The sequence below is a fragment of the Lacerta agilis genome, chromosome 1 (assembly GCF_009819535.1).
Source record: "Lacerta agilis isolate rLacAgi1 chromosome 1, rLacAgi1.pri, whole genome shotgun sequence".
NCBI classification, from domain to species: domain Eukaryota; kingdom Metazoa; phylum Chordata; class Lepidosauria; order Squamata; family Lacertidae; genus Lacerta; species Lacerta agilis.
Window position 1 is genome coordinate 89,622,117 of NC_046312.1, and position 24,903 is coordinate 89,647,019.

Below are 24,903 nucleotides of genomic sequence, written 5' to 3' on the forward strand. Positions count from 1 at the left end.
TCTGCCTTACTGTATTCATTGACAGAAAGTGAATGTAATTTGTTCCACGTACCTAAGGAGGTTTTGGGCTTGTGATGCGTCAACAACATCCATGACAGATGGTAAACCGTACTTGAAACTGACATCCAGAAACAGTGTGTGGTATGGAGCAGAGTGTCCAAAGAAGAAGAAGAAAAATCTAAAATTCTACTGAGCATGCTCAAATTCTTGGGCATATCTAAAGTGGCTCTTTGGATCCCAGCCCTTAGTAAAATGTTGAGGGAAAAGCCTATGCTGCCTCTGGCAACTGTTTGTTTTCTGGCAGGGAGAACTTAGTGAAAGTGCTTCAGCAAAGAATTATGCAGAGTTGCGCTGGATATTGATTATTGTTTCAATACATACAGTACATTTATTTATTTGTTTATTTTGCTCTCTCTTCTAGCGGCTGCTGCTGACACTTCACTCAGGTTATTATCTGATGTAGCCCAAGCGGTGAAAGGCCGAGGTACTATATCATGGATAGATTGCGGGTATGTAATGTCCTGCCCAATATGGTGCCCTCCCGTCTCCCACCTGGTGAATTGCCCATGTCTAAGCAAGCAAGATTTTGCTGCTGTTGTGTGCTTTATGTGGCAAATATTGTCCTTCTATGTTCCCCATGGCTTCCTATATTGTTTCTAACATGCCTAACATCAGCATCTGCTGGTTTTGACACTAATATCACACAGGCAAAGCCACCTGCTGCCATTCTGTGCACATTCCTCCTTGGCCCCATTCATTCAGGGAGTATTATCCTCCTCTGTCCCCTACACGCTGGTCTGCTGCTTTATGTGGTCTTCCTGATACTCCTCGCTTTACGGAGAACAACCGAACAAAGGGATAAAGCCTGCAGTGTTCTGACCGAGAGATATTGTTGGTCCTGGGAGATTTAGATCACTTGCATTTGATAAGTTTATGCCCCTCCAGATGTTGTTGGGAGTCCTGTTGGCCCCAGCTGGCATGGCCAATTGTCAGGGATTATGTGGGTTGTGGTACAACAGCACTTGGGAGGGGCACAGGTTCCTCATCCCTGGTTAAAACTTTCAGATAATACAGGATCTTGCATTCAAGTAATCTTTAAGTTATTTGTTTCTCCCTCTGTCAGAGGAATATGGAGGATTTCAGTGCGTATATGTTTTTGGTGTGCTGCTAGCACCTTCTAGGGTACCATTTTAAGGGGAGAGGCATCATCTTTAAGTACATTTTTGTATATGTTTAGCATATCCTTGAGAGAGGAGGATAGGCAGTGGTAAGGCACTGAAAGTTCTGTTACACCTTTACTTTGCTTGTGGAGAATTTCCTATGCTTCTGAACCTTACAACTTGGATAATTTTATGTTTCATAATTTCCTTTCTAGTTTCTTTCCAAAGCTAACTTTCTATTACATGGTTGGAATTTATTTGAGAATCTCTTTTAGCTGATTATTAAATATAATTCATAATATAGTTGGTATCTCCTGAACCTTTAAGTGTGCTTTACAGATACTGCATTAATGTAGGACTGGCTAACCAGATGCTGCTGTGCTTTTACTTTCATCCATCCCTGACCACTGGCCGTGCTGACTGGGGCTGATGGGCTGGGGCTGATGGAAGTCCAACACCAACTGGAGGGCCACAGGTTGGCCATCCCCATCTTAATGAATTTTGCTGTATGCCACTTGTATGAGCTGCAAAAGTTCTTTTCTTGGAATGGCTTCAGGATTGTTTGATTCACAAAGCAGATTTGAGAGTAGCACTGACAATGTGTTGGGTCTTGCACCGACTCCAAAGTCCAAACTACCTTGTTTAAAAATAGTCTTTGATCAGTGCCTGGCAAGTTCATTTTAAAAAAGTAATTGGTTCCAGTTTCTGCTCGCCGTATCAAAAAATGAATTTGGATTCACAATTGATTCACATGGTTCCCCCATCTTCAGAATTTTAGAAGCTGCTCTGCTAAAGTATCCCCTATCCCAGGAGTCCCTCTTTCTAGAGTGGACTTATTTGAACTGTAATAACTGTTCAAGTGAACATGGCCTTAGCTGCCATGCTTAAATTGCTTCTCACACAACTGCCTTCCTTAAACCCTCTGGTATCACTTTGACCCTCCCCAAGCCTCACTGTTCCATCTTCAGGTCTTGTCCTGTCCTTCACTTTTGTCCTATTGAACTTAGATCATGAGCCTTCTTGGCAGGAACCACATTGCTTCTCTGTTCTGTGTAGCATCGGACAATGTTTGTGCCACTAACGTGCCCTTCAGCAAAATCACTGTCTTATATTCCTGCATGTAACTTTGGAGTCAAACCTTTGGGCTGGGGGGCTGTTGATATGTCTCAGGAAACACTAATGCTTTCCCATAATATACTTCAATTCGTTGGCTGTCTTGCATCATGAGCCCCGTGTCGGGTGAAAGATTTCTGCATTGCAGGGGTTTGGACTAGATGACCCTTGTGGTCCCTTCCAACTCTACAATTGCAATGTGCCCTAGCAGAAACTGCTAAATCTTTTAAAAGATTCAGTGTGTGGATTCAGAAGCTGGATCTGAATAGTAACTGGGAGAAATTTGTTGCAAATCAAAAAATGATTTAAGCTTGTGTCAGTGTTTTGCCTTGGGCAGGGTTCATTTTCTGCATTTTTGATTGTTTCTCATGGCATTATTGGAAAGAAAGTTCTATGTTGGTTTCTTTACTTAGTTGCTAACTTTGCGAGATTTCCCACAATATGGAAATGTCTTGGTGTGTCTTTCTGTCATCAGCCCCCAGTGCTGTTTTTGCAAGCACTTTGCAACCACAAGCCTTAGAAGAACTGCTTCAGGGAGGTGCCTGAGGAGAGAGGTACAGAGAGACCCTCCCATTGCAAACACATGTTGCAACTCCTTCTCAAGGAACTCAAGGCTGAAGGAGCAAATTACACAGATGTTTGGGGGGGGTATTTACTCTGTATGCCCAGTTTGTTTGACAAATATTGACAAGGAGTGGTTTGTTTGGCTGCTATGTTCTCCTTTCCCAGTAGCACAGATTTATTTATTTTTTGGCTTTGCTTCTCATATCACACAGTATAGCGAGTTTTCTGAACAGGGGAAGAAAGAAACAGTGTGTGTGTGTGTGTGTTGGCAAGGCTGGCAGGCATGCTGTGCTGTGTGGCTGCTGCCTTCTGCTCTCCCTGCAGCGATGACAGCTCTGCCTTTTATGAAATTGGCTGTGCTTTGTTTCTTATAGCTACTGTTTTACTCCTGACTTGGGAGAAAGGAAGATGCTGCCCCAGCTATTATCAGGCGACATCATTTTATTATCTCTTTGTTGATCCCAGCATTGTCCACAGAGCTATTCTCAAAACTGCTTCTTTATTGTGCAGTCTTGTTGTTCATCCTGAAGTAAATTAAATTGTGGCACTACTTCTTCCTTGTGTGTTCATTGGAAAATATTTATGGGTGTAATTCTTGGGATTCCTATGTGTTTTGGAAGGTGGAACAGTCCCACCACTGCTTTGGTTTCAGGTTAAAACAAGCGCAGGCAATGTATCTAGTCCACAAAGGCCCACTACGTCCCTCACACCACTGCTTTTCACTTGAAAGGCTTGTACTGTGGCAATAGTGGAACCAGCCAGAAAGACTTGGTGGGACAAAAGGTAAGCTATACATTGGTCCAGTTTGCATACCACAACCCGGAGCATCCACAGCAAGCCTTGTTTTCACACATGCTCTGCTCCCCTCTCCTTCTGTGGAGTTTGGAATCTTCTGTATTAAAGTGTGACAGTTTGCTTAGTATTGATAATGAACCTCCACACCCACTTGAGGGGAGCCTTTAATCTGACCCAGTAGGATTCTTATTTTCTTACACTTCTGTATAGTTGCAGATTGGGTCAGGCTATCTGCTACTACAGATGCTGTTTCCTACCCCCCCACCCCAATATCTTTTGTTTCAAAAAGTTTTGGGATATTGCACATGGCAGCCTGTCCATGTTCTAGGTCCCCATGCATGCAGGGCTTTTAACTTCAAACCCACAAGGGCACTTGACATTGTGTTCAGTGAACATCTCCCTTGTGCACAACAGCAAATGTTTCTAGTGGACCCTCTAAAAGCCAGTTTCCATTTGGAAGCCTTAATTATCAATGTAGCCATACTTGGTATACCCACATCTAGGGGTGGATGAATCAGTCTATTACCAGTCAGCATCAATTTCCCATGTATTTATTCATAGTAATGCTATTTCCTGTTTTTGCATTAATATATTTAAATATTTTATCTCATTGTATGCATTTCAAAACCTATTGTATCCTAAAATAACCATTCTGTAACTCATTTTGGTGTGTTTTTCAGTCTAGAGCTATATAACAAATTTGGGAGAAGTGAAGAAACTCAATCCACACATTAGCCTGTGTGGGTTAGATCAGTTCACTTTGGAATTCACAGAATAAATTCCTCAAGCATCCCAAGCAACAGGGGTGGGAAGCCTGTGCCCCCCCACCAGATCTTGCTGAACTACAACTCACATAATCCTGACCATTGGCCATGATGCCTGGTACTGATGGGAATTGGAGTCACAGCATTGGAGGACCACAGGTTCCCCATACTATCTCCTATAGGATAGTAATACGATTTAAAGCTAGGTTTAAATCTGAACATAAGTCCCAACCATCATTTCATATTGGTAGCATACTTACTAAAATGTTGGGGGGGATCATCTAATTCTCAGAAGCTTGATGAGGCAGTAAGGTACGGTAATTAAGAGTGGCTATTTTTCTCTTCTCTCTTCTCCACAATTCCACGTGTTGCTCTCTGCATAATCCACACAGAGCATGTTAATCTAAGGACGCAAGACCCGCAAATGATGTGACAGAAATACTTACTTATTGTAGCCTTCCCATGTTTTTAATTAAAGAGTCCTTGCCCAAGGTGTCTGATGTTTGAATGATTTGCAGAGGAGGAGACATTGGAATATTGAATTAATAATGTCTGGTGAGATTTCACAGTGTACGCATGATATCTACTTTTTGTTGCTTGTCAGTTTTAAGCAGAATGTTCCCATTATACTGTGGGAAATCCAGTGCATTAGATCTAGATTAGAAATGAAAGGCTAACTACTAGGGCTGGAGGTGCAGTTCGTCATTGCAGTTCGGTAAATGTTTAAGCACCGCAGTCAGTGTGCCAGGGTGTACACATAATACCAAATGGGCTCTTCTCTGACCCAGAGGTAGACTTCTGAATGAAGTCATCTAGGCAGAGTGGCATTCTTCTAATGCAGTGACCAAGGGGCAGGCAATGCATTAATCGGTCCCATTCACACACTGTGCTAACCATATTGAAGGTGAACCACAATTTTAGTCCTGGACAACATGGCAAACTGTGGTTAACCAAGAACAACATTTTCAAACTCTTCCTTGCAGGCACACACTGGAGGAGGAGAGGGAGGAGAGTGTGTTCAAGTCCAAGGCTCACTGTGGTTGTTCCTGCTCATGCAGGCTATGTCAAATAGCATATGCTGAAAGTTTTCCTTAGTATTTTGTATTTAAGCATTTTTTAAATAAAAGCTTTGTTGTGTTGAAATGGATAATAGTTGCTGTTAACTCAATCAAGCAGAGACATTACCTTGCCGACAAAGGTCCGTATAGTTAAAGATATGGTTTCCCCAGTAGTGATGTATGGAAGTGAGAGCTGGACCATAAAGAAGACTGATCGCTGAAGAATTGATGCTTCTGAATTATGGTGCTGGAGGAGACTCTTGAGAGTCCCATGGACTGCAAGATCAAACCTATCCATTCTTAAGGAAATCAGCCCTGAGTACTCACTAGAAGGACAGATCCTGAAGCTGAGGCTCCAATACTTTGGCCACCTCATGAGAAGAGAAGACTCCCTGGAAAAGACCCTGATGTTGGGAAAGATTGAGGGCACGAGGAGAAGGGGACGACAGAGAACAAGATGGTTGGATAGTGTTCTCGAAGCTATCAACATGAGTCTGACCAAACTGCGGGAGGCAGTGGAAGACCGGAGTGCCTAGCGTGCTCTGGTCCATGGGGTCACGAAAAGTCGGACACGACTAAACAACAACAAACTCAATCAAAGCATATGGAAAATTCTAAAAACTAATATTGTTTGTGCCTAACATATTGAATTCATAGCCATTTTAAATTGATCTCATTGAATAACTAAGGATTTGGGGGGGGGGAAGAGTTAGGGCAGCTAATAGGATGATTCTCCACTCCATTAGTAAAGATTTCAGTGGACAATAGAAAATTTTATACTGGCAAAGAGAACAACATATAATACAGCCTTCTCCAACCTGGTGCCTTTCAGATGTTGTACTCCAACTCTAATCAGCCCCAGCCAGCATGGATAATGGAAATTGTACCCTAACAACACCCGGATGGTACCAGGTTTGGAAGTGCTGATTTAGCTTACATCACTGCTACTCAATTCTGGCTTTTCCTTCTAACAAATTTTGAGTTAAGGGAGGGGGCCCCACCCATTTGTTATCTCGCACAGATACCCTTTCCTTTGTTCTCTTAATGATCCATCACTTAGAAGATCACCTCATCAAGAAGCTAGCCTGGCTGATTCCAGGGGTCAGAAGGCTCTCTGCATACAGCCTCCACCCCCCCCCAAACTCATAGCAATATCTAGAATCTTACAGCAAAATGGGTTTGAGGCAGTGTGGAGAGAAGCCTTTAATGTTTAGGAAGTGTTTGAAACATCCCCAAACACATACAAATACATCACTGATGTTGCATTCATTGTTCCGCTATAATGTATTGAAATTTTATACAGAGGAGAAAAGAAAAAGGAGACAGAATTAAATGTTCTGGCTTTCTGTCATAAATCGCACGGGGTGTACAGAATCTCTTGTGTTTTGCCTATGTTAATATTCCCAGAAGCCTCTTAAGGATTCAGGTTTGCTATCTACTGACTTGGGTTTTTTTTTTTTTGGCATGTCAGAAATTGAATCCATATATCTAAATACTTGCCCCCCCCATTTTTGCCTTTTTCCTAAGAGTTGCAGTTGATTGAATAAATTCTCAATCATTATTATGCTCCATATTTTAAAGTACCAAAATTTTAGTGTAGGAAGGCTGAGGTCTTTCCATTTCTCTGCAGAACATGGTCTTAACAGCCTCTAGTAAAAGGGATATAGATACTTTTTTTTAATGGAAACTGCATCCATTTTTAAAGGAGAGGAGAATTGCTTAGCAGGAAGTATAACTGGTTTATAGGACCTGTATTGATATCAGTGTTGTTACTTTCCTCCAGACTGGTTCCATAGCACGAATAAGAACGTGCTGCAGCCATTGAGTTAGTTAGTCAGTGGTGCCCAGGTCACCTCATTCTTATGCATATCTGAGGAGTCCGCACCTCATATCCCTCTGTGCTGCGCTGCTTTAGACTTTTTCCTTTTAATTCTTCCCTAAAGTTTCATTGACTGCATTTTCAGGACTATTCTTTTTTAATTAAAAGTTTGGCTATCAAGCGTTCCCCACTGTGCCTTTTCTTTAAAGCCCTTGAATGATGTTGTATAATTAAGTTCAGGGCAACCTGTGTTCCCTGCAGCTTTTCTATGCTGTCCTGGAGTCTAGTTACACATTTTATGCTATCTACCACTGTGGCAGTGGTGTTGTTGGAAGTTGATTCTTCCACGGTTTCTTCCAGTTTTCACATTTCTTTCTAGTACATGTGCCCCATGTAAGACGTGTGAAAATTGGATTGTATCCCAGGGACTGTTAGTGCAGCTCACAGTCCCACCTCCAATCAGAGGTGGATTTAGGGCAGCACAATCGTTTCCATTGCATTCGGCGCCAAGACTAGGGGGCGCCACAACTATGACGTAGTGAATTGAGCAGAATGGAAGGCAGAATGTCGGGATGGGGGCACCAGATTTTGCCTTCGTATAGGGTGCCACTGAAATTTGAAATACCAAAGTCTGCCCTTGCTCCCATGCTGTTCAAGAAGGCCCCCCCCCAAGCCTCGGAAGCAGCTTTTCTGAGGGCACAGTGGGCTGCAGGTTGGAGGAGGAATAAGAGAAAACAACCTTTGTCCACCCCATATCTTTCAGTGAAGCATCCTGTCAGTGGAAGTTATGTAAAGCCTGGATCCGACCCACTATATTTGAAAAGATGGAACTCAATAGGACATCAAAAATGTTTGCATTTATGCTAAAGTTTTAAATACGTGCATCTTCCTGTTCCTTCTCACACACAGCCAGACATATGTGCAAGTTTATTGAATGACAGGACCATTCTCTTACCAAGCTGATCCTCAAAGTACTTTGGCAAGTGAGAGGATCACTGAAGCCAGCAGAGCTCCTGCTATTAAGATGCTTAAGAATTGGATTGTCAGCTATTTTAAAAGGCTGTGATGAAAGAGCTTTTCTTCCTTTTTAAAATGCTGAAAGTTTCTCTGTCTTTCTTCACCAGGAGATCCTGTGCTGTGTTTGGCAGTTCTCCTTAACCTACTGCTTATTTCTGTGCAGTGGTGTCGATTTCAAGAGAAATTCACTTATTAACATGCCTCTCCTTGGAAAATGCCATTTGTTATAACACGCTGGTTTCTGCACAGCTGGAATGCTATGCTGTTGAGTTGTACTCTCCATTCCTTATGGTTGACATCCAAAGGCACCTGCCTCGCATTTGACTTGCTAGTTTGTTGTCTTTGAGTTGAAACAGCTCTTGGTATTGCAGAGTGAAGAAGTGTCCTCATTCAGTGCCAAAGTCATTAATCGGTATGATGAATTAATTAGCCATAGATTACTAATGTGGATCTTTAAATGGTATTCTTATCACAGCACTTTCCACGGGGAAAGCTGCAGTGCTGGTGGCAAGATTGTAAACTGTCTCAGGCAATGCATTTGAGATTATTTTTCTCAGCAGGAGATGATTTAATCTGAGGAGTTTCCTTGAGCATAATTTTTGCTAACATAATTGTTTGCTAATGAGGGGTGAAGTCTTGTTCAGGCTTGCACCAAAGTAAATACCACTGATACAGTACCTGTAGAATCTCCACATTGAGACTAAAATTACTTTGATGCTTGGCTTCCTGACCCCATTATCCTATTATTTGCTTTCCAAACGGGTTTGTCTATCACACATTTAAGTTACATTAATTTCAGTAACTTTTAAGCATGCCCATTTTTCTCTGAATTGTGCCCATATTCATTCATTCATTCATAAATTTAGGATTACGATTACTGTGTGCCATCAGTATACATGGCGTTGTACAGAGTACAACAGGCCAGGTCCCCGTCTCAAGGAAATTACAATCTAATATTTGATTGGGGTGGGGGATGACAACAGAGGAAGTAGGGCAAGAAAGTAGAGGCAGGGACAAACAGGGAAGGAATGTGCAGTTGTTTCACCTGCACTTGCTCAAGCTTAGTTGCAGGCTGAGTTACAGCAGGGCATTTCTTCATTTCTTTAAAAAGAAATCTGGAAAAGAGAGCATTTTTTTTCCTGTCACTCACATCTCCCTGGTCTTCTCTCTTTACTTTTCTCCACCCTGTCCCCCGCCACACCCAATATAATTGTTTTGCCCATCAGTGCTTCCTTTTCAAATCATTTTGACATGAGCTGCATGCAGCTGTATTGAAATCTTCAGTTGTTGGATTCTGTGTCTCGGAGGCAAAGAGATGAGTCATAGACTTCAGGCTGGCATTTCTTTATCTGTCTGTTTGGGTCTTTCTATTTCAGTCTGGGAGGGTCTCCTTGTTTTTGTCCATGTGTGGAAGCAAGAGACCATTATCATACAGGGGTTGCTTCTCTCTCCCCCCCCTTTTTTTTTCAAGGAAGAGCTTTATTTTGACACTTCCTTTGTGGTGCTCCCTCCCCATCATAAGGGACTGAAACAGAAAGGCCTAATATCATTAATCCATGAGGATCCATATAAATATGAATTGCTATTACTGGTTCCACTACTACCACAGAATTAGGAAGAAGCAATAATAGGGACACCAAAAGAGTCCCTGAAGCTGGAGCAGAAGCCAATATGTTTTTCATTTTCCTAGCACAATTCCCTAGCTTCTCTTTCATAAAGCACACCGCCACCACTGCTGCTTTGAGAATATGGAGAAAAATAATAATGTGTTGGATCTTTTCAAAGAGCCTTTTCTGGCAGAGGATCTTAAATCTGAGAGACAGGGGAAAGTACATGGACCCTTTGACGACATCCTCTATATGTGCTTTCAGACATCACAGTGCCAGCCCAAGCTAGCTGATGTGTAGACATATGTAGGATTGTCGAGTTTTGCTTGGGAAAGGGTTGCATTTGAAGGATGCACACAGCACGCTCCTCCTCCTCCTCCTCCTCCACAGCACAATGAGAGGGTTTTTCAGCACACTACTAATTATATTTTCAGTTAAATTGCTAGTTTACTGGAAAGCAGGGAAATGATTTGGGGGGGGGGGAGCCGAGTGTATTGTGTCCAAATTCGCAATGAATCTCCTTCTAGTCATGGCTTCAAAGTCTGAAAAAAAACCCACTAGTGATAAGCAAACACCATCTTGATTCAGAATTGCATCCAGCAAATTTAATTTAAACAAATCTGAAAATGGCTCTTTTAGTTCCAGGTCCAGTTTGGACCTTGTTGTATTCCTGATGATATCACTGGGACTGAAGTAGCATTCAAGGATCTCACCCACATCTCCCACTGCCCCATTCCACTTACTTAGTCTGGCCACGAGGTCTTACTTCGTTCACTTGATCATCTACTAGAATTCTGGAGTAGAAGCTTTCTTTAGAAAACATCAACTCTGGGTCACATAATTTCCAGCACTTCTGGTGTCAAAGGAGGTTAAGCACTTTCAGTAAACTACATATTAAAATGCATTAAAATGGAGGTAGCAAGGTGCACCTCTGCTGCAGTCACTGGGAGAGTAAGAGAGAAGATCTCTGGTTTCATTACAGTCCAAGCCAGAGAAGATTGTAGTGCTCACTTTGGATTGGAGACAAACTTTACAAGTCTTCAGCGTTTGTGTTCTGAACAAGGAAAGTACACAAAGTTTGGCATAACTAAAACATATCCCAACTATTTTGGGGGGTGATAGTCTTTATGCAATAAGGTTTCTGCTTCTACCATGCTGTTAAATTGACTTCCTTTGAACAATATAGACAGTGAGCTTGTTAGATGATGTATTTGTCTATTCCAGAAGGGCAGTTATTGTCACTCAATCTGAAGTTTTAATAACTTAATAACAAGTCCCCGCCCAAGAAATACGGCTGCAGCAGCAACACAAACCTTCACATCTAACTTTATACACTATTAAATACTTGTTGCTTTGCCACACAGTGATTAAACGTATGCAGAAATTTGTAATATATGAATTGGTACCACAAAGAGTTCTGTTTTTATTTTTAGGAACAGCATTCCGAGATAAAAGCATGAATATTTAGCCGATTCTTTCCAAATGGATAGTTTCTCACTGTCCTTTGGCAACTCTGTTGTGGTTTCAAGGTTGGGGATTAATCACATGAGGGCAGTCGTCTTCTGTATTTACAGATGCTGCTCTGAATTAGATGAATGGTATTCAACTAAGGCTGCTGTGTTCTGTTGTACATTTATAGAAGCTTTGCCATAATGACCTCTAGTTGTTACTTGAAGGCGTAATGATTATCTGTGGCACTTCCAATTGTGCTTAGATCTAAGGATCACATGGCTCAACTATTATTAACAGCAGATGTTTAAGAAGGAGCCACACTGTTAACAGTTTCCACTATTATAAAATCCCTAGTTATGGCTGCAAAAAATAGACACCAATACACTAGTTGTGCTTTTTTCAGATTAAACTGGGTTATAGAATATATTATGTCTTAAAGGTATGAGTTTTGTGTTTCTTAATACCAATATATGGTGCTAGAATTACTACCTTAGAAACAATATAACTCAGTATACAGGTAAGTGAATTGGAGGTGATGTGGGTTGTTTTTTGTTTTGTTTTTTTTAAGTTGCTTGACCTCCTTCTTTACAAGAGCACAATTTTGATGTCTCTGCCAAGCCTACCTGCATTTTTCTACTGCATTGAACTATAGGTAAAAGGGAGGGGTGTTGAGATGAAGAGAGTTACAAACTCTATTAAGGACTTCCCTTCTTCCTTCTCTCTCGCACACATTCTTCCATCACAAGCTGTTGTCCTAATTACCCTTTTCCACACTAGAGGTGAGGTGTTTTTCCTTAAGAGGATGTTGGCGAAAATCCAAAGACATTCTCCTCAGAGCAGAAAACTGATTCTGCTTTTCTATTACATTGTTATTCAGAATAAAGGAGGGCATTAACCAAATGCTGTCAGAAAGGGTTTCCTGAAGCAGATGCTTGGTAAGGTAGTTTATTTTCTGGCATCTGTGGAAAGGGGACGGAAGACAGGAGGGAGGGAGGTCAAAATGGCCATTTCAGTCAAAATGTGCTCAAGGTATGTGATGAGACTGAGCTGCACCTTTGGTTTCTTTGCATATAGGAAGGTAATATGTGTACTGAGAAGTTGTACATTTATCTGAAAGCGCTCTTTCTGACCTTGTGATATAATCAGATACGAAGAATCTATGCAGAGGTAAGGGGAGATTGAGTGTCTGAACAGGCGTTTGGTTTGTGTCATTCTGTCCATAGCCAATCCATACTGGCAGGTTTAAGTGTAAGTGTCTCATGTACTTTTGGAACAGCCCTGCCTCTGTTCACCTGATGGGATACTCACTTGCATCGTGTTAAGTCTAGATCAGAAAAAAAACAAAACACTGGTGCTTCCTTATCCTTCCCTGAAATGTATACAGACTGTGAGATTTCAAAAGATGCTTTTCTCAAGGTAAGGTTGAATCCAGAGGGCAAAAAGGCCTGTTGCCTCTGTCCAGGAACAACTTTTCCTGCCCAAGGACTGTGTAACAAGGATTTTGTGATTAATAATAATAATAATAATTTTTTATACCTCGCCCATCTGGCTGGGTTTCCCCAGCCACTCTGGGTGACTTCCAGGATTGTGATCTTGTTTTAAATTGTATTGAAGCATTTTATGTATTTTTCCTGTTGTGTTTTATGCTTTGTAAGTGGCTTCAAGGGCAGTTCTAGGGCAGTGTTTTTCAACCACTGTTCCGCGGCACACTAGTGTGCCGCGAGATGTTGCCTGGTGTGCCGTGGGAAAATTACTTTATATATAGTCAATATAGGCACAGAGTTAATTTTTTTAACATTTTCTAATGGTGGTGTGCCTCGTGATTTTTTTCATGAAACAAGTGTGCCTTTGCCCAAAAAAGGTTGAAAAACACTGTTCTAGGGGACTGGGTAGAAATTGAATAAAAATAATAATAAATGTGAGTTATGACACTTATGAGTACCCGTCAACAGCCTCTGGAAGGATGTGGTTCAAAGGATATGAATAACCTGCTTTCTCCCACTGCATAATCTTTCTCAATCACCATCGTGGAACAGTCAAACTGTTGTTAGAATGCAGGTGAAAGATCAGAATGGGAAATTAGGCATTGATTTGGGCCTCAAATGCTTCTGTGGGCGCTAACTTGCTATATATTTAGCAGTTAAAGTCAGCACAGCTGTGACTTCTGTTCAAATTAAAGGAGTAGGATTCAGAGATACAGGAAAATAGCTGCTTGCACTGTTTAGCAAACACTTGCACAGATGCTGATGGAATTATTTGTGTAGTGCTAAAATTGGCTAGGTTCTATAGCAGTTGTTTTGCTTTTGGTTGCACCAAGTAAAATAATATATTTGATTTTGGTTTTCTCATGCAGTGCTCTAGTACAAGTTGTAGAACAGCCCTTCTGAGGATGGAAAGAAGCTCCCACGTGTCGAAGGAAACCTTTGGAACTAACTCAGTGACTGGAAATATTGAATGACTTTGTCTCATTCTGGGGTGTAATTGAAAATGATAAGAGATGCTTTGGATGGCTGCCCAGTAGCCATGCACTACTGCTGATCCACCACATTAAAAGATGGCACTGGGACAGTTTCATAAGGCATTAGATGAGAGAGGGGACAAAATGGCTTCTTACCCCTTCAGTACAAAGTACACCCCCATTGGGTCTGCAAGACTGATCTTAGACTGAAACTAGTTGGTATGTGCAGCCATGTGTTGTAGCACCCCACTACCAGCTTAAAAAAGAAAACCCAAGAAGTGTCAGGCAACTGTGTTTAAGCAGAATAATGGTAGGCCACCCGCTCAGCGAGTCCCCGCACGCTGTGCTAAACCAGTGCGGCGCAGGGACTCTCTTCCACGGCTCCGGAAATTGCTTCTGTGCATGCCCAGATGCCGAAAAACGGTTCTGCGCAGGCATGATTTTTGGCATCGCGCTGCGCCGGCCCAGCCCACGGAGGATCTTCGCAGGAATGATCTGGCCCATGGCTTAGCATTTTCCACAGGCACTTAAATTCTCTAAACTTCTGTTCCCTGTCTATAGAGGAAAGGCATAAATCGTGCTTTGGGGGAGGTGGTGATTTGAGCAGGAAAACAAAGTGCCAAGAAAGAAAGGGTTAAACAGCTCTTCTTGTCCCCTGTTCCCCCCACTTGCTCACAGTCTCTCAACCTTGGTGTGAGTGAGTCTCTGTGTGTTTTAAATTACACTGGTGAAAAGTTAACTTAAACTGTGCGTGTAATATTTAATTGGGGGGCTTTAAAGAGACGATTTGCACAGTGTACTGGATCTACGCAGTTTCCTCCTTGTTTCCACAGCCATTTTAAGATGATAATAATGAGATCAGCCTCATAAAGCTGACTTTAGTACTGGTGGTAGCATCTGCTGCTTAAGGAATCACCTGGTGCCCTAGCAGATCTGAGAAAGGGGTGGAAGTTTGTGCTGCGCCACCATCACAGTGTGTACAACACTGCGAAATTCGTGGAAGTCTGTTTTTGACAGGATGGTGTTTTAGCCAGCATCAGCTGTTCCTGTGTGCCAGTGTGGTGTAGTGGTTAAGAGCGGTAGACTTGTCATCTGGGGAACCGGGTTCGTGTCTCCACTCCTCCACATGCAGCTGCTGGGTGACCTTGGGCTAGTCACACTTCTCTGAAGTCTCTCAGCCCCACTCACCTCACAGAGTGTTTGTTGTGGGGGAGGAAGGGAAAGGAGAATGTTAGCCGCTTTGAGACTCCTTCGGGTAGTGAAAAGCGGGATATCAAATCCAAACTCTTCTTCTTCTTCTTCTTCTTCTTCTTCTTCTTCTTCTTCTTCTTCTTCTTCTTCTTCTTCTTCTTCTTCTTTCTGATGACCGTGTGGTCCGGCATGCACTGTATGTGAGAAGCCATTGCCTTGGCAAGATTGCAAGCTTTGCTTTAATGGGTGAAAGCGTTCACCTTTAAGTGAAGAAGTCTTTCTTAGTGTTTTGCTAGTTAGTGCTTTAAAATGCTAATGTCAGTGCATGCCAGACCGCTGATTATCATGCGTTTCTATATGCTACAGTTTCTCTGCTCAGACTAACTACCATCTGCAGGGTATGTGCTGAACTCTTCTCACCCAAGCTCTCCCGTCTTATCTGCAACATAGTGCTAATTTATTTATTGTTCATTCTTCACATTTGCAGTAAAGACAGCTTGAAAATGTCGAGAGAATTAACAGGAATGCCAGCAACAGCAAAAGCAGCACTTCGTGTAGGGAAGGGCCCTAATCAGTTCCTCATTTCTCAAGTGTTGAATGCGTGCTCAGCAATTTCAGTCAATGCTGGCACATTGGTGCGCAGATGCATGTTGCTCTGTGCCTTTCAGTTTGACTCCATCCAAGAATCTTTGAAGATGCCTCTTCCGTCTTTGGCCCTGCTGTTTATGCTCTTCATCCTGCCACTTTGTGCCAGTCTAAGATGTAATATTTCCAGGCTGGGATGCAGGATTATACCTGCCTCTTGGGCAAATTATCCCACATTTTCCTCTACTGGCCTTATGTCAGGGCCAACCTTAACCAGGATTTGGTATTAGCCAGGATTCATCCATAACCAGCTGTTATCCGCAAAGTCAGTGGAGATTAAAGCAGTTCTGGCCCAAGACATTTTGCTGCCTGAAGCAGAGCCCAAATAAGTTTTAATCTTAAATGGGCATTAAAGCACAGATCCTTTTTGGCCTCAATTTGTCCACATGTTCTGTGGGACTGTGTGGTCTGCTGCTGAGAATGCTTAGTAGCATTAGTGTGGGAAAACTGATGAGGGGTTTTAATTCCTATAGAAGTCACATCCTCTCTGGTCTTTATATATCTCATTGTAGAATATGCAGTATGAGTGGTGGTATTCTTTAGAAGAAAGCATTGCAGCCGCCACTCCCACCCCCCACTCCCCTTTCTCCCAGTATCCCATAAGAATAGACTGGATGGAACTTCATCATTGCCAATTGTAATCATTAGCCCTCACCCTCATGCCTCCAACACCCACCCAAAGGAGAGATCTTCATGTATTGGCCTCCAGGAACGCTCAGCATACCATCTAGAAATTAAGCCTCAGTGAACAAGTAGGTTAGGATCTGCATTTGATATTGTTTACTGTCTGCTTATACTTTGTGCCTGCCCTGCCTCCCTCCCAGTCTCTCTGTGTTTCTTTATATGTTGCTTCTTCAGTTCATTCTACTTTAGTTTACTTTCCTTGGTGTCTCAATACGTTTCACACATGTACAAATATAATTGCATGTGTCTGTGTTCTCAGGCAAATGCAGGGTGTTTATTATGTCTATGCGATGCCACTACTGCCTTCTTCAACACCTTCGTACTGTACATCACTTCTTCTTGTTGCCTCCTGTGATTCATTTACCTGCTGACCTATTGTTATGCTCCTTGTACAGGTTGTGGCTATTTATTTGATGTTCGTATATTCTTTGAGTAGCTTCGGGGATGCTACTAAGAATACTTCTGACAATATAGGCATTTTCAGCAAATATACCCCAATATTATAGGCAGTTTCCTAGTACTTCAGGCCAGGTGTGAAGGCTAGAAATGGTTATACATTTTCCGTGGGGCTGGGTGGTAATGTGTTGCAGTGGCTCTGCTTGTATCTGGATGACCATTTCCAGAAGGTGGTGATGTGGGATTACTACTGAACTCAGTGGTGTTTGTGCCACAGGGTCCTGCAGGGTCTATCGTATCTCCCGTTCTTTTTAACATCTACATGAAACTGGGGAGCATAGTCATTTGGGGATTTGAAGTGAGTTGTTGCCAGCATGTGGGTGACACACAACTTTTCATTAAAACCACATGAAGTGCTGAATGTGCTGTTGTTGTTGTTCAGTCGTTCAGTCGTGTCCGACTCTTCGTGACCCCATGGACCAGAGCACGCCAGGCACGCCTGTCCTTCACTGCCTCCCGCAGTTTGGCCAAACTCATGTTAGTAGCTTCGAGAACACTGTCCAACCATCTCATCCTCTGTCGTCCCCTTCTCCTTGTGCCCTCCATCTTTCCCAATGTGCTATGCTAGGGTAAAGGACAAGATGAGAATAACAAGCTGAGGTTTGCTCTGTCAATAAGTTCTTCCTCTCTCCAGATGAGCAGGGTTCAGCCTGCTCTGGATGGGATTGCACTTCTTCTAAATGATCAAATTCATCGTTTGGGGGTGTTCTTGTATCTATCACTTTCCTTAGATACATAAATGACCCTTTAATTAACTTGGCTTGTAGCCAGTAACTGTACCGTCAGTGCAAATATTTGCACTGGCACAATGAGAAGTGCCCCCCCCACTTTTAACACCCCCAGTGTATGGTGTATTTTTGACTGTTTCCATGTGTGAAATGATTTTCCTGTCTTCTTTTCCTTCTTCAAAACTTGGATTTGAAGGGTTGTTTAGGATTCTAAAGTTCAGTTCTACTGTACTGTTGGGTGGAATTCAACATAGCACAAACTGGGGCATATGAATACAGGAAATGAGATCAATGACACAACAGAACTTCCACCTCCTCCTGCCATGTGCCCCCTAAACCTGTCCTGAGGACTCATCCAACCCTCCAGAGAAGATTTAGCAGGAGAGGAAAAGTGGACCTTGTTTTCACCCATATATATATTAAACTTGAACATCACCTGGAGATTTTTTTTATTAGGCAAGTAGTAAAGCTAAATAATAAATGTCACCCATAGATTTAAAGAGGCAGAAAAAGAAAGAGCAGTTGAGTCATACTGCAATCACCTGCGCCACCAACTGCTGCCATGAGATAAAGAGACGTGGTGCAGTAGCATGAGAAAGATTCTTGTGTGAGTGCATTTCTCTGCTCCTTCGTTAGCCTGTTGCAGCTCTTGCTTGCTCAATTAACTTTGTGACAAATTTATGTATTGGGAAATGTGTAAAATGTTCCCTGGGATTTCATTCATAGCATTCCAGCCGTTTTATGGTGTCCTTTTAGATGTTAATCTTGTCTGTTTCCCTGTTTCCTAGAGAAGCCAATTTCGGAGCTTTTTGCGTTTTAATCATTCTGCAGATTTGTGTCTGTGTTGCATTCTTTTTATCTTCATGTTGTAGGGCACATTCTGGGATGGGAAGGTTGACATGGGCTTGGTTGCTACAGAAAATTGTGGGTTGGTGTTGCTGAGCAAGTCTCTCCACCCCACCTGCCTTGTGCTATGATTTGGAAGTGTGGGACGGGGCTGCCTTTGGCTATAATTCTTAGCAACTGAATCATTAAGGAGAAGGCTGTCAGAAAGAAGTGCTATCAGGCCTGCACCCAGCTATTCTAACACTGAGTATTGACTTGGAAGTAAGTCCCACTCTGTTCAGTGCAGCTTACTAAATGTGTTTAGGATTGCATCATAGAATGGTAGAATTGTAGAGTTGGGAGGGACCCCAAGGGTCATTAGTTTTACCTCCTGCAGTGCAGGAATCACAACTAAAGCATCCCTGAATGTTACAGTCCCATGCTGTTGCTTGTGTCCTAGGCTAAATTATCAGTAATTACAGCAGAGATGTTAAACTAGAATTGTTCACATGTAGTTAATGTTGTAAAATTTAATGCTAATTTTTTTTTTTAATCAAATGCTTTTGTTTCTCCCTTGCAGTGATTCGGAGAGCAGAAAACTATGCAAGAAGATGAAAGTTGACCCTAGTTTGAAGGAGAAAGGGGTAGAGTTGTTGCATTACAAGTACGTGCAAGAATGGGTTTTTATTTTATTTGTTGAGACAATTTATATACTGCTTAAGTACAATCCTATCTAAGGAATTGCAACATAATGTGTTGAGAGTGGCTGTGCTGCCATTGGCTTTATCTTCTCCTGAAGATACCCTGCAAGACAGCAGAGAGTATCATTGTTTTCCTTTTCCTAGATGGGCTACCTTCCCAGGTTGATGAGCCCCATGTGTCCCTCACTTCCCTCTACAGCATGTGCAGGAACCGCCTTCTTAGCCATTGGACCTACTATTGGTCTTGTCTGCTCAATTCACCGGAGCCTGTCTTTTATGCAGGGGAAGTCCCTAAATCAACGAGGGTTTGAGGCCCATCGGCTGCCCTCACCTGGTTTAGCCAGCCAGTCAAAGCCATTTCCTGGGGTGTGGCTGCTGTTGCATGCTGACAGCTTCTAGGAGCCACAGGTGAGAGCTCAGTGCAGGGTGGGGACCAAAGGTGGACAAACTGCCCCAGAAGGAGCACAATATGTCTCCCACCAGAGGTACTACGCCTCTCCTAACACTCCATACACCCCAGAGTGGCTATGCAAAAAGAACAAAAGCTCATAAGGCTTTTCATAATAATTTTCATATGGGCTGCTAATGGGTATTTAATGGACAGGCAACATGGTATGGGTTGGCTATGATGAGCTGGTGGCTGAAATCTAATTTCTGTTGGCGTACTCTGTCCCACTAAGACCTTAGTGCTTGCTGATATTTAAGAATATTAAATGCTTTTTTTATCTCTTGCAGTTGCCAGAACCATGCACCTTCCTCAACAGTTGGGGTTTTGTTCTGACCTTGCACCATACATCTGAAATGCAGCACAAGGTCGGAGACAATTTCTGTCCCAATCCCAAACCTGGAGGAGGGTTCAGAGTTCTGTGCAATGGGAAAGCAAGCCTTCAACCCCATCCCCCACCCCAGTTTAGAGTTGGAGGGAAGCGGGCAGGCTTGCTTTGTCTGTATGTTTGCTGAAGTCTCTGTCAAATGCAGATGTCAAGACACCTGCCTCTCCTTCTAGCTTGGAGCTGGATCCAAAACACATCCCAAGCCTCCTCTGAACTGTGGAGGCAAGGAGGAGCAGGGTCATCCCCTGCCCCCTCGCAGCTTCAAGCTTTGAAGTAAGCCTAGGACTTAACCCAAGAGGCTTTCTGGGCCACAAAAGTGGCAAGTAAAATTGTAAACTCCTAGACATAATTGCACTGTATCTACTGTTGCATACATAGATAATGTAAGTTTTGTTGTGAATATCAAAGAGCATGTTACATACTCAGGAGAGTTCCCCGAATAAAAATGTGTGTGTGATTACATAATACACTGTTATTAATATTAGTAGTCTGGGTCAGCATTAAGAGTTGAAAATTAACCCTCCCCCATCTGCCTGGCCTGATAAAAATAGAAAAACCCGTCACATTATTATTATTAGGGATCAGTAGGGATGTTTTTAATGCAGATGAGTTTGGGGAAGAAATTACCCCCTGAAAAATTACACCCATACTTAAAGAAAGTGTTGTCTCCTCTTCCAGTATTCCGTCATAATTCTTTTTAATGAGACAGTCCCTACCTGTGTTACCTAAATCAGTTGGAGGTTGGTTTCCCAGCTGACTTTAGCATGTGATTGTTTTTTGTTCTTCGGGAACCAACATGCATAAATATAGCTGTGCATTGTTGCAAATAGAAATTGCCCCCTGAAACTGCCACTCCCCAAGTCTGGCCTGTGCTAAATGCTCTCATTAAGGCTTTGTGGAAGTGATTGCCCATTAGAGACCTGGTTGCTTCAAGAACTTGTTTTCGATGGCTGTGTTTTCCACAGCCCTGCAAGCTGAGGAAAACGTAATTTATCCAGACCAGAGGAAACAGCTGCATGATTTTCTAATAGCACTCCTAAAATTAATTGCTGTTTTTCCCCATACTGTTTCTTGACAGGGATGGCGCATTTCACACTGAATATAACAGAGCACTCACACTGAAGGTAAATTTACAATAGTTTGAAATCTTCCGAACAGGGAGATGTGTTTGGGTGTAGAACAGATGTTAATGCTTACAGCTTTATATTTGGATGGTTCCCCCCCATACATTTCAGGAACAGCTGTTTGGGTGACCTAAAGGGTTTCTCTCCATTCTCATATCTCCTGCACATCTGCCAGGCAAACATCCCACAAAGCTGTGTGTGATTAACTAGATGGAGACTCTGTTAAATTGCAAATATAAATTGTGAACTTCGTTGCAATCTGCTAACAAATAAAGTGGGTTTTTTATTTAGTGTGTGTGTTGTAAATTATTTTTGTCTTGCTGCAAGATCCCTTTTGATGCCAGCTTGTATCTAATAGCATTACCCTGGCAGTGATTGGGAAAATGCTCTCCCCTTTTATTTCATCTGCCATGAGATGAGCTTGGAAAAGAGAGGAAGTGGCCTTTTCTCAGATATGATTGCAACCATGGACTAAAGTCCTAGGTAGATGCCCAGCACACAGCGTGGGCAAACTGGCCTCCTTTCCTTTTGTTGCCCGGCCATAATAGATTGCACAGAGCAAAAGGAGAAGTACCCTTTGAAGCAGCTTTCAGAGAAAAGGGGTATCTAGAACACCAGAGAATACTAGAACAGAAGGCCTTCCCTCATGGTGGCTTAAGAAAAAGCTTTGTTCACAAAAGTAGCCTCAGGAGGTCTTGGCTCTGTTCCTGAAATGATTGTAGGAGGCATTTTTAAACTCCAGAACAGCCTTAAAAATGGACAAATCAAAAGATACTCAGCTGAATTCCCCTGGTACGTGGTGTTTCCTTCAACCTTCTCCAGCACTTAGAGGATTTCCCCAAAAATCATGGGAGGGATTCAAAACAACAGAATAGATTCAACAAAAAATAAGTTTTATTTAGTTTTGGAAGTATTTGGGAACCTTCCCTATAAGAGAAGGCTGAAGTGTTTGGCGCTGTTTGCCTTAGGAAGAATTACTAAGAGGAAACATTATAGGGGAGGGGAGCCAGCAATGCATAACCCAGACATTATACAAAGTGAATAAATAGTGAAGCTTTGCATAAATTTCTCTCTTTCTAGTCTTTATAACAGAACTCTTAAAAACATATAAATTTATCTGCACAGACCCTGGCTTGCTCATAGTTCGCCGCACGGTGGCAGTTATGAGATTTGAGCACCTTTATTGAAGCTAGTGGCAACTGCCAGGTCTCAACACTGATTCCTTCTGCTTCATTAGAGGAGACTGAGTTTTGCAACTGCTACCACATTTTGCAGACTGTACTTCATTAATAGATTTCTTCTTCTTCTTTGGCGATCACTTGTAGCCGAGTAAGATTGTCTTCCATAAACACGGTTTAATAATGAGTCCGTAAGTGACTGTGGAGGCCAATTCTGGATCCACATGTCCTTCCACAGTGGGGACATTGGTTTCTGGGTGGGAGTTGATCATGGTGTGGATTTGCCAAGCATGCCTTCCTCTTAGCACATGTCTCCCTTGCATCCTGAGTTTGAGTGTCTCCAACTGGAGCGCTCGCAGGCCAGTGTTTCCCAGTTGTCAGTGTTTATACTACATTTTTAAAGATTTGCCTTGAGACACTCTTTAAACCTTTAAACCTCTTTTGTTGACCACCAGCATTACGCTTTCCATTTTTAAGTTTGGAATAGAGTAGTTGCTTTGGAAGACGACCATCAGGCATCCGCACAACATGACCAGTCCAACGAAGTTGATGTTGAAGAATCATTGCTTCAACACTGGTGATCTTTGCTTCTTTCAGTACACTGATATTAGTTCGCCTGTGTTCCCAAGTGATGTGTAAAATGATTCCATAAGTTGTTCTAATTATTGAGTGTGTGTGTGTGTGTGTGTTATTATTATTTATTAATCAGTTGGTTGGAAAGTGTTCGCATACTACACATTCCTTATTGGGTTTAGAAGCAGTAAAAGTCTCTTCCCTGTTCCAGTGGGACGGCACCTGCATTCTCCGCAGCAGCCCTGTTTGGAGGGAAAGCTACTCTAGGCATTGTTGGAGCTAGGTGCTCTTAGGCAGGTGCCTCTACGGCATTAGCCCAAGCACTCCTGGCAGCCCCTGGCTGGCTTCTGCCAAGCAGAAAAGTGTGTGTGTGTGTTTTCTGCCTTCCCTCTGGAGTTGCTTTCGTTGGCTGCCACTAGGATTGATATTTCCAATCTGGTATGTTATCTACCGACTGTCTCCCTCTTCCTTTTTTGTTTCCATTTTTTTAAATGATGGAAACAGGTTTGCAGAAGGCCCCTCTCCTCCTCCTCTGAATATAAAGTTTAGAATCTGACTCCATGCCCAGAAGTAGGGCTTTCCCCCAAAGCTAGCTGTTGTCTTCTTCTCATGGGAGAATATGATGAAAAAATATGACATGTCAAACTAATAGGAGCCATCTTTAAAATAAGCATGCAGAAGAGCTTGATACATGAGTCTTGAACAATGACAAGATCTGGTTAACATACTTGTGAACCCGACTGCTTCCAGAAGTTATCATGGAAGGTTATGGTCAAGCATTTGGGCTTTCCCCCCTCCCTTTTAGTCAAATTATTTTTTTTCAAATGCATATAGCACCTTTCAGTCAATAAATGCTCACTGGGCAGACCACAATAAAAAAGCCATTCAGTTATTAAATCCCTCCAATAAAATTATGAATATAAAATCAATCAAAAGGTGGAATAATTCTTATGGAAATAGATGTAGTTTGTGTTTATGCAGCAATAATAGAGGCTAAAATGGAAACCTGAGTGGCAGTTGTTGCCCATAAAGAGATTCCTATTGGATGAAACCAAGGTCCATCTTGTTGGTGACCTTGCTTCCTAAAATGACCAACCATAAACTTCCTGAAAGCCCACTAGCAGGGAATGAAGGCGGCTGCCCTTCCCTGTTGTTGCTGCTGCTGCTTCCCAGCAACTGGTATTCAGTTGCATACTGCCAAAGTCCTAGTCAGCTAACACTGATTGATAGTCTTCTCATCCAGGAACTTGCCTAAACCCCCTTTAAAGCCATTTGAGGTGGCTTGTGAAGATGAATTCCTTAAGTCAGTTACATGTATGAAGAAGTACTTTGTTTTGTCTATATTGTAAACAAACTTCTTTGGATGACCCCCAAGCTTACATGTTACCATAGAGGGAGAATAACTGCGTTTCTCTCTCCGTTTCCTTATAACCTATCAATGTGGTGCTCTCCAGATGATGTTGGTCTAATACTCCCATCAGTCACAGACAGCAACATCTGGAAGGCACCCTGTTGGCTACCCCTGCACTATGATGCTATGTCTCCACTGTCCTTTTTACTAATGTAAGCAGCATTGTATGCTTTAACCTTTCCTTGTAGGGAATGTCCCAAAATTCCTTGAACACTTTGGTTGCCTTTTTCTACACCATCTCCAGTTCTAAAATGCCCTTTTCCAACAAGGAGGATCAATAACTGTACAGTATTCCAAATGGGAAAGCAGCTGGGATTTTATAATGAGAGCAGTTGACAACACTGGACATCTTCCTTTCAATCCCTTTCCCTAGGAAACCCAAGCATGAAATATTTCTGTCTCAAGGCCTAACCTTATACAAAACCTATTTTTGTTGAATTAAAAACATTCACAGGAGATTTTATATTTTGTATCAAATGTGAGCAAACTGAAGGACAGTGCAGCTTAGAGTCTCTTTCTTTGTCTCTCACTTTTAAGCATCTGATGCACAAACTAGCTAAAAAACAGTAGCTCACCTTATTTCCAGTCATCAGCTCTAATCTCTAGTGCATTCTGTTTTGCTTGCAATCTTCTGTGGGATCAGGCTATAATTGGGATAAAGGTCATCAGGGGCTTATCTACACTTACCTTTTACAGGCACAGGCCTGCTCTTTAAAGCTTTGTGTCCAAGTGCCCCGCCTTTTTTTT

At 42.3% G+C, this 24,903-nt stretch overlaps 1 protein-coding gene across 2 annotated transcripts in view; it reads left to right on the plus strand.

Moving 5' to 3' along the window:
• Positions 1-24,903, plus strand: part of PDIA5 (protein disulfide isomerase family A member 5) — a 138,474-nt gene that overhangs the window by 34,299 nt on the left and 79,272 nt on the right. For both annotated transcript variants that reach the window (XM_033162684.1, XM_033162692.1), the window contains exons 3-5: positions 422-509; positions 18,917-19,000; positions 20,949-20,994. In XM_033162684.1, coding sequence (XP_033018575.1) covers positions 422-509; positions 18,917-19,000; positions 20,949-20,994 — 218 coding nt within the window. The remainder of the gene's footprint in view (positions 1-421; positions 510-18,916; positions 19,001-20,948; positions 20,995-24,903) is intronic.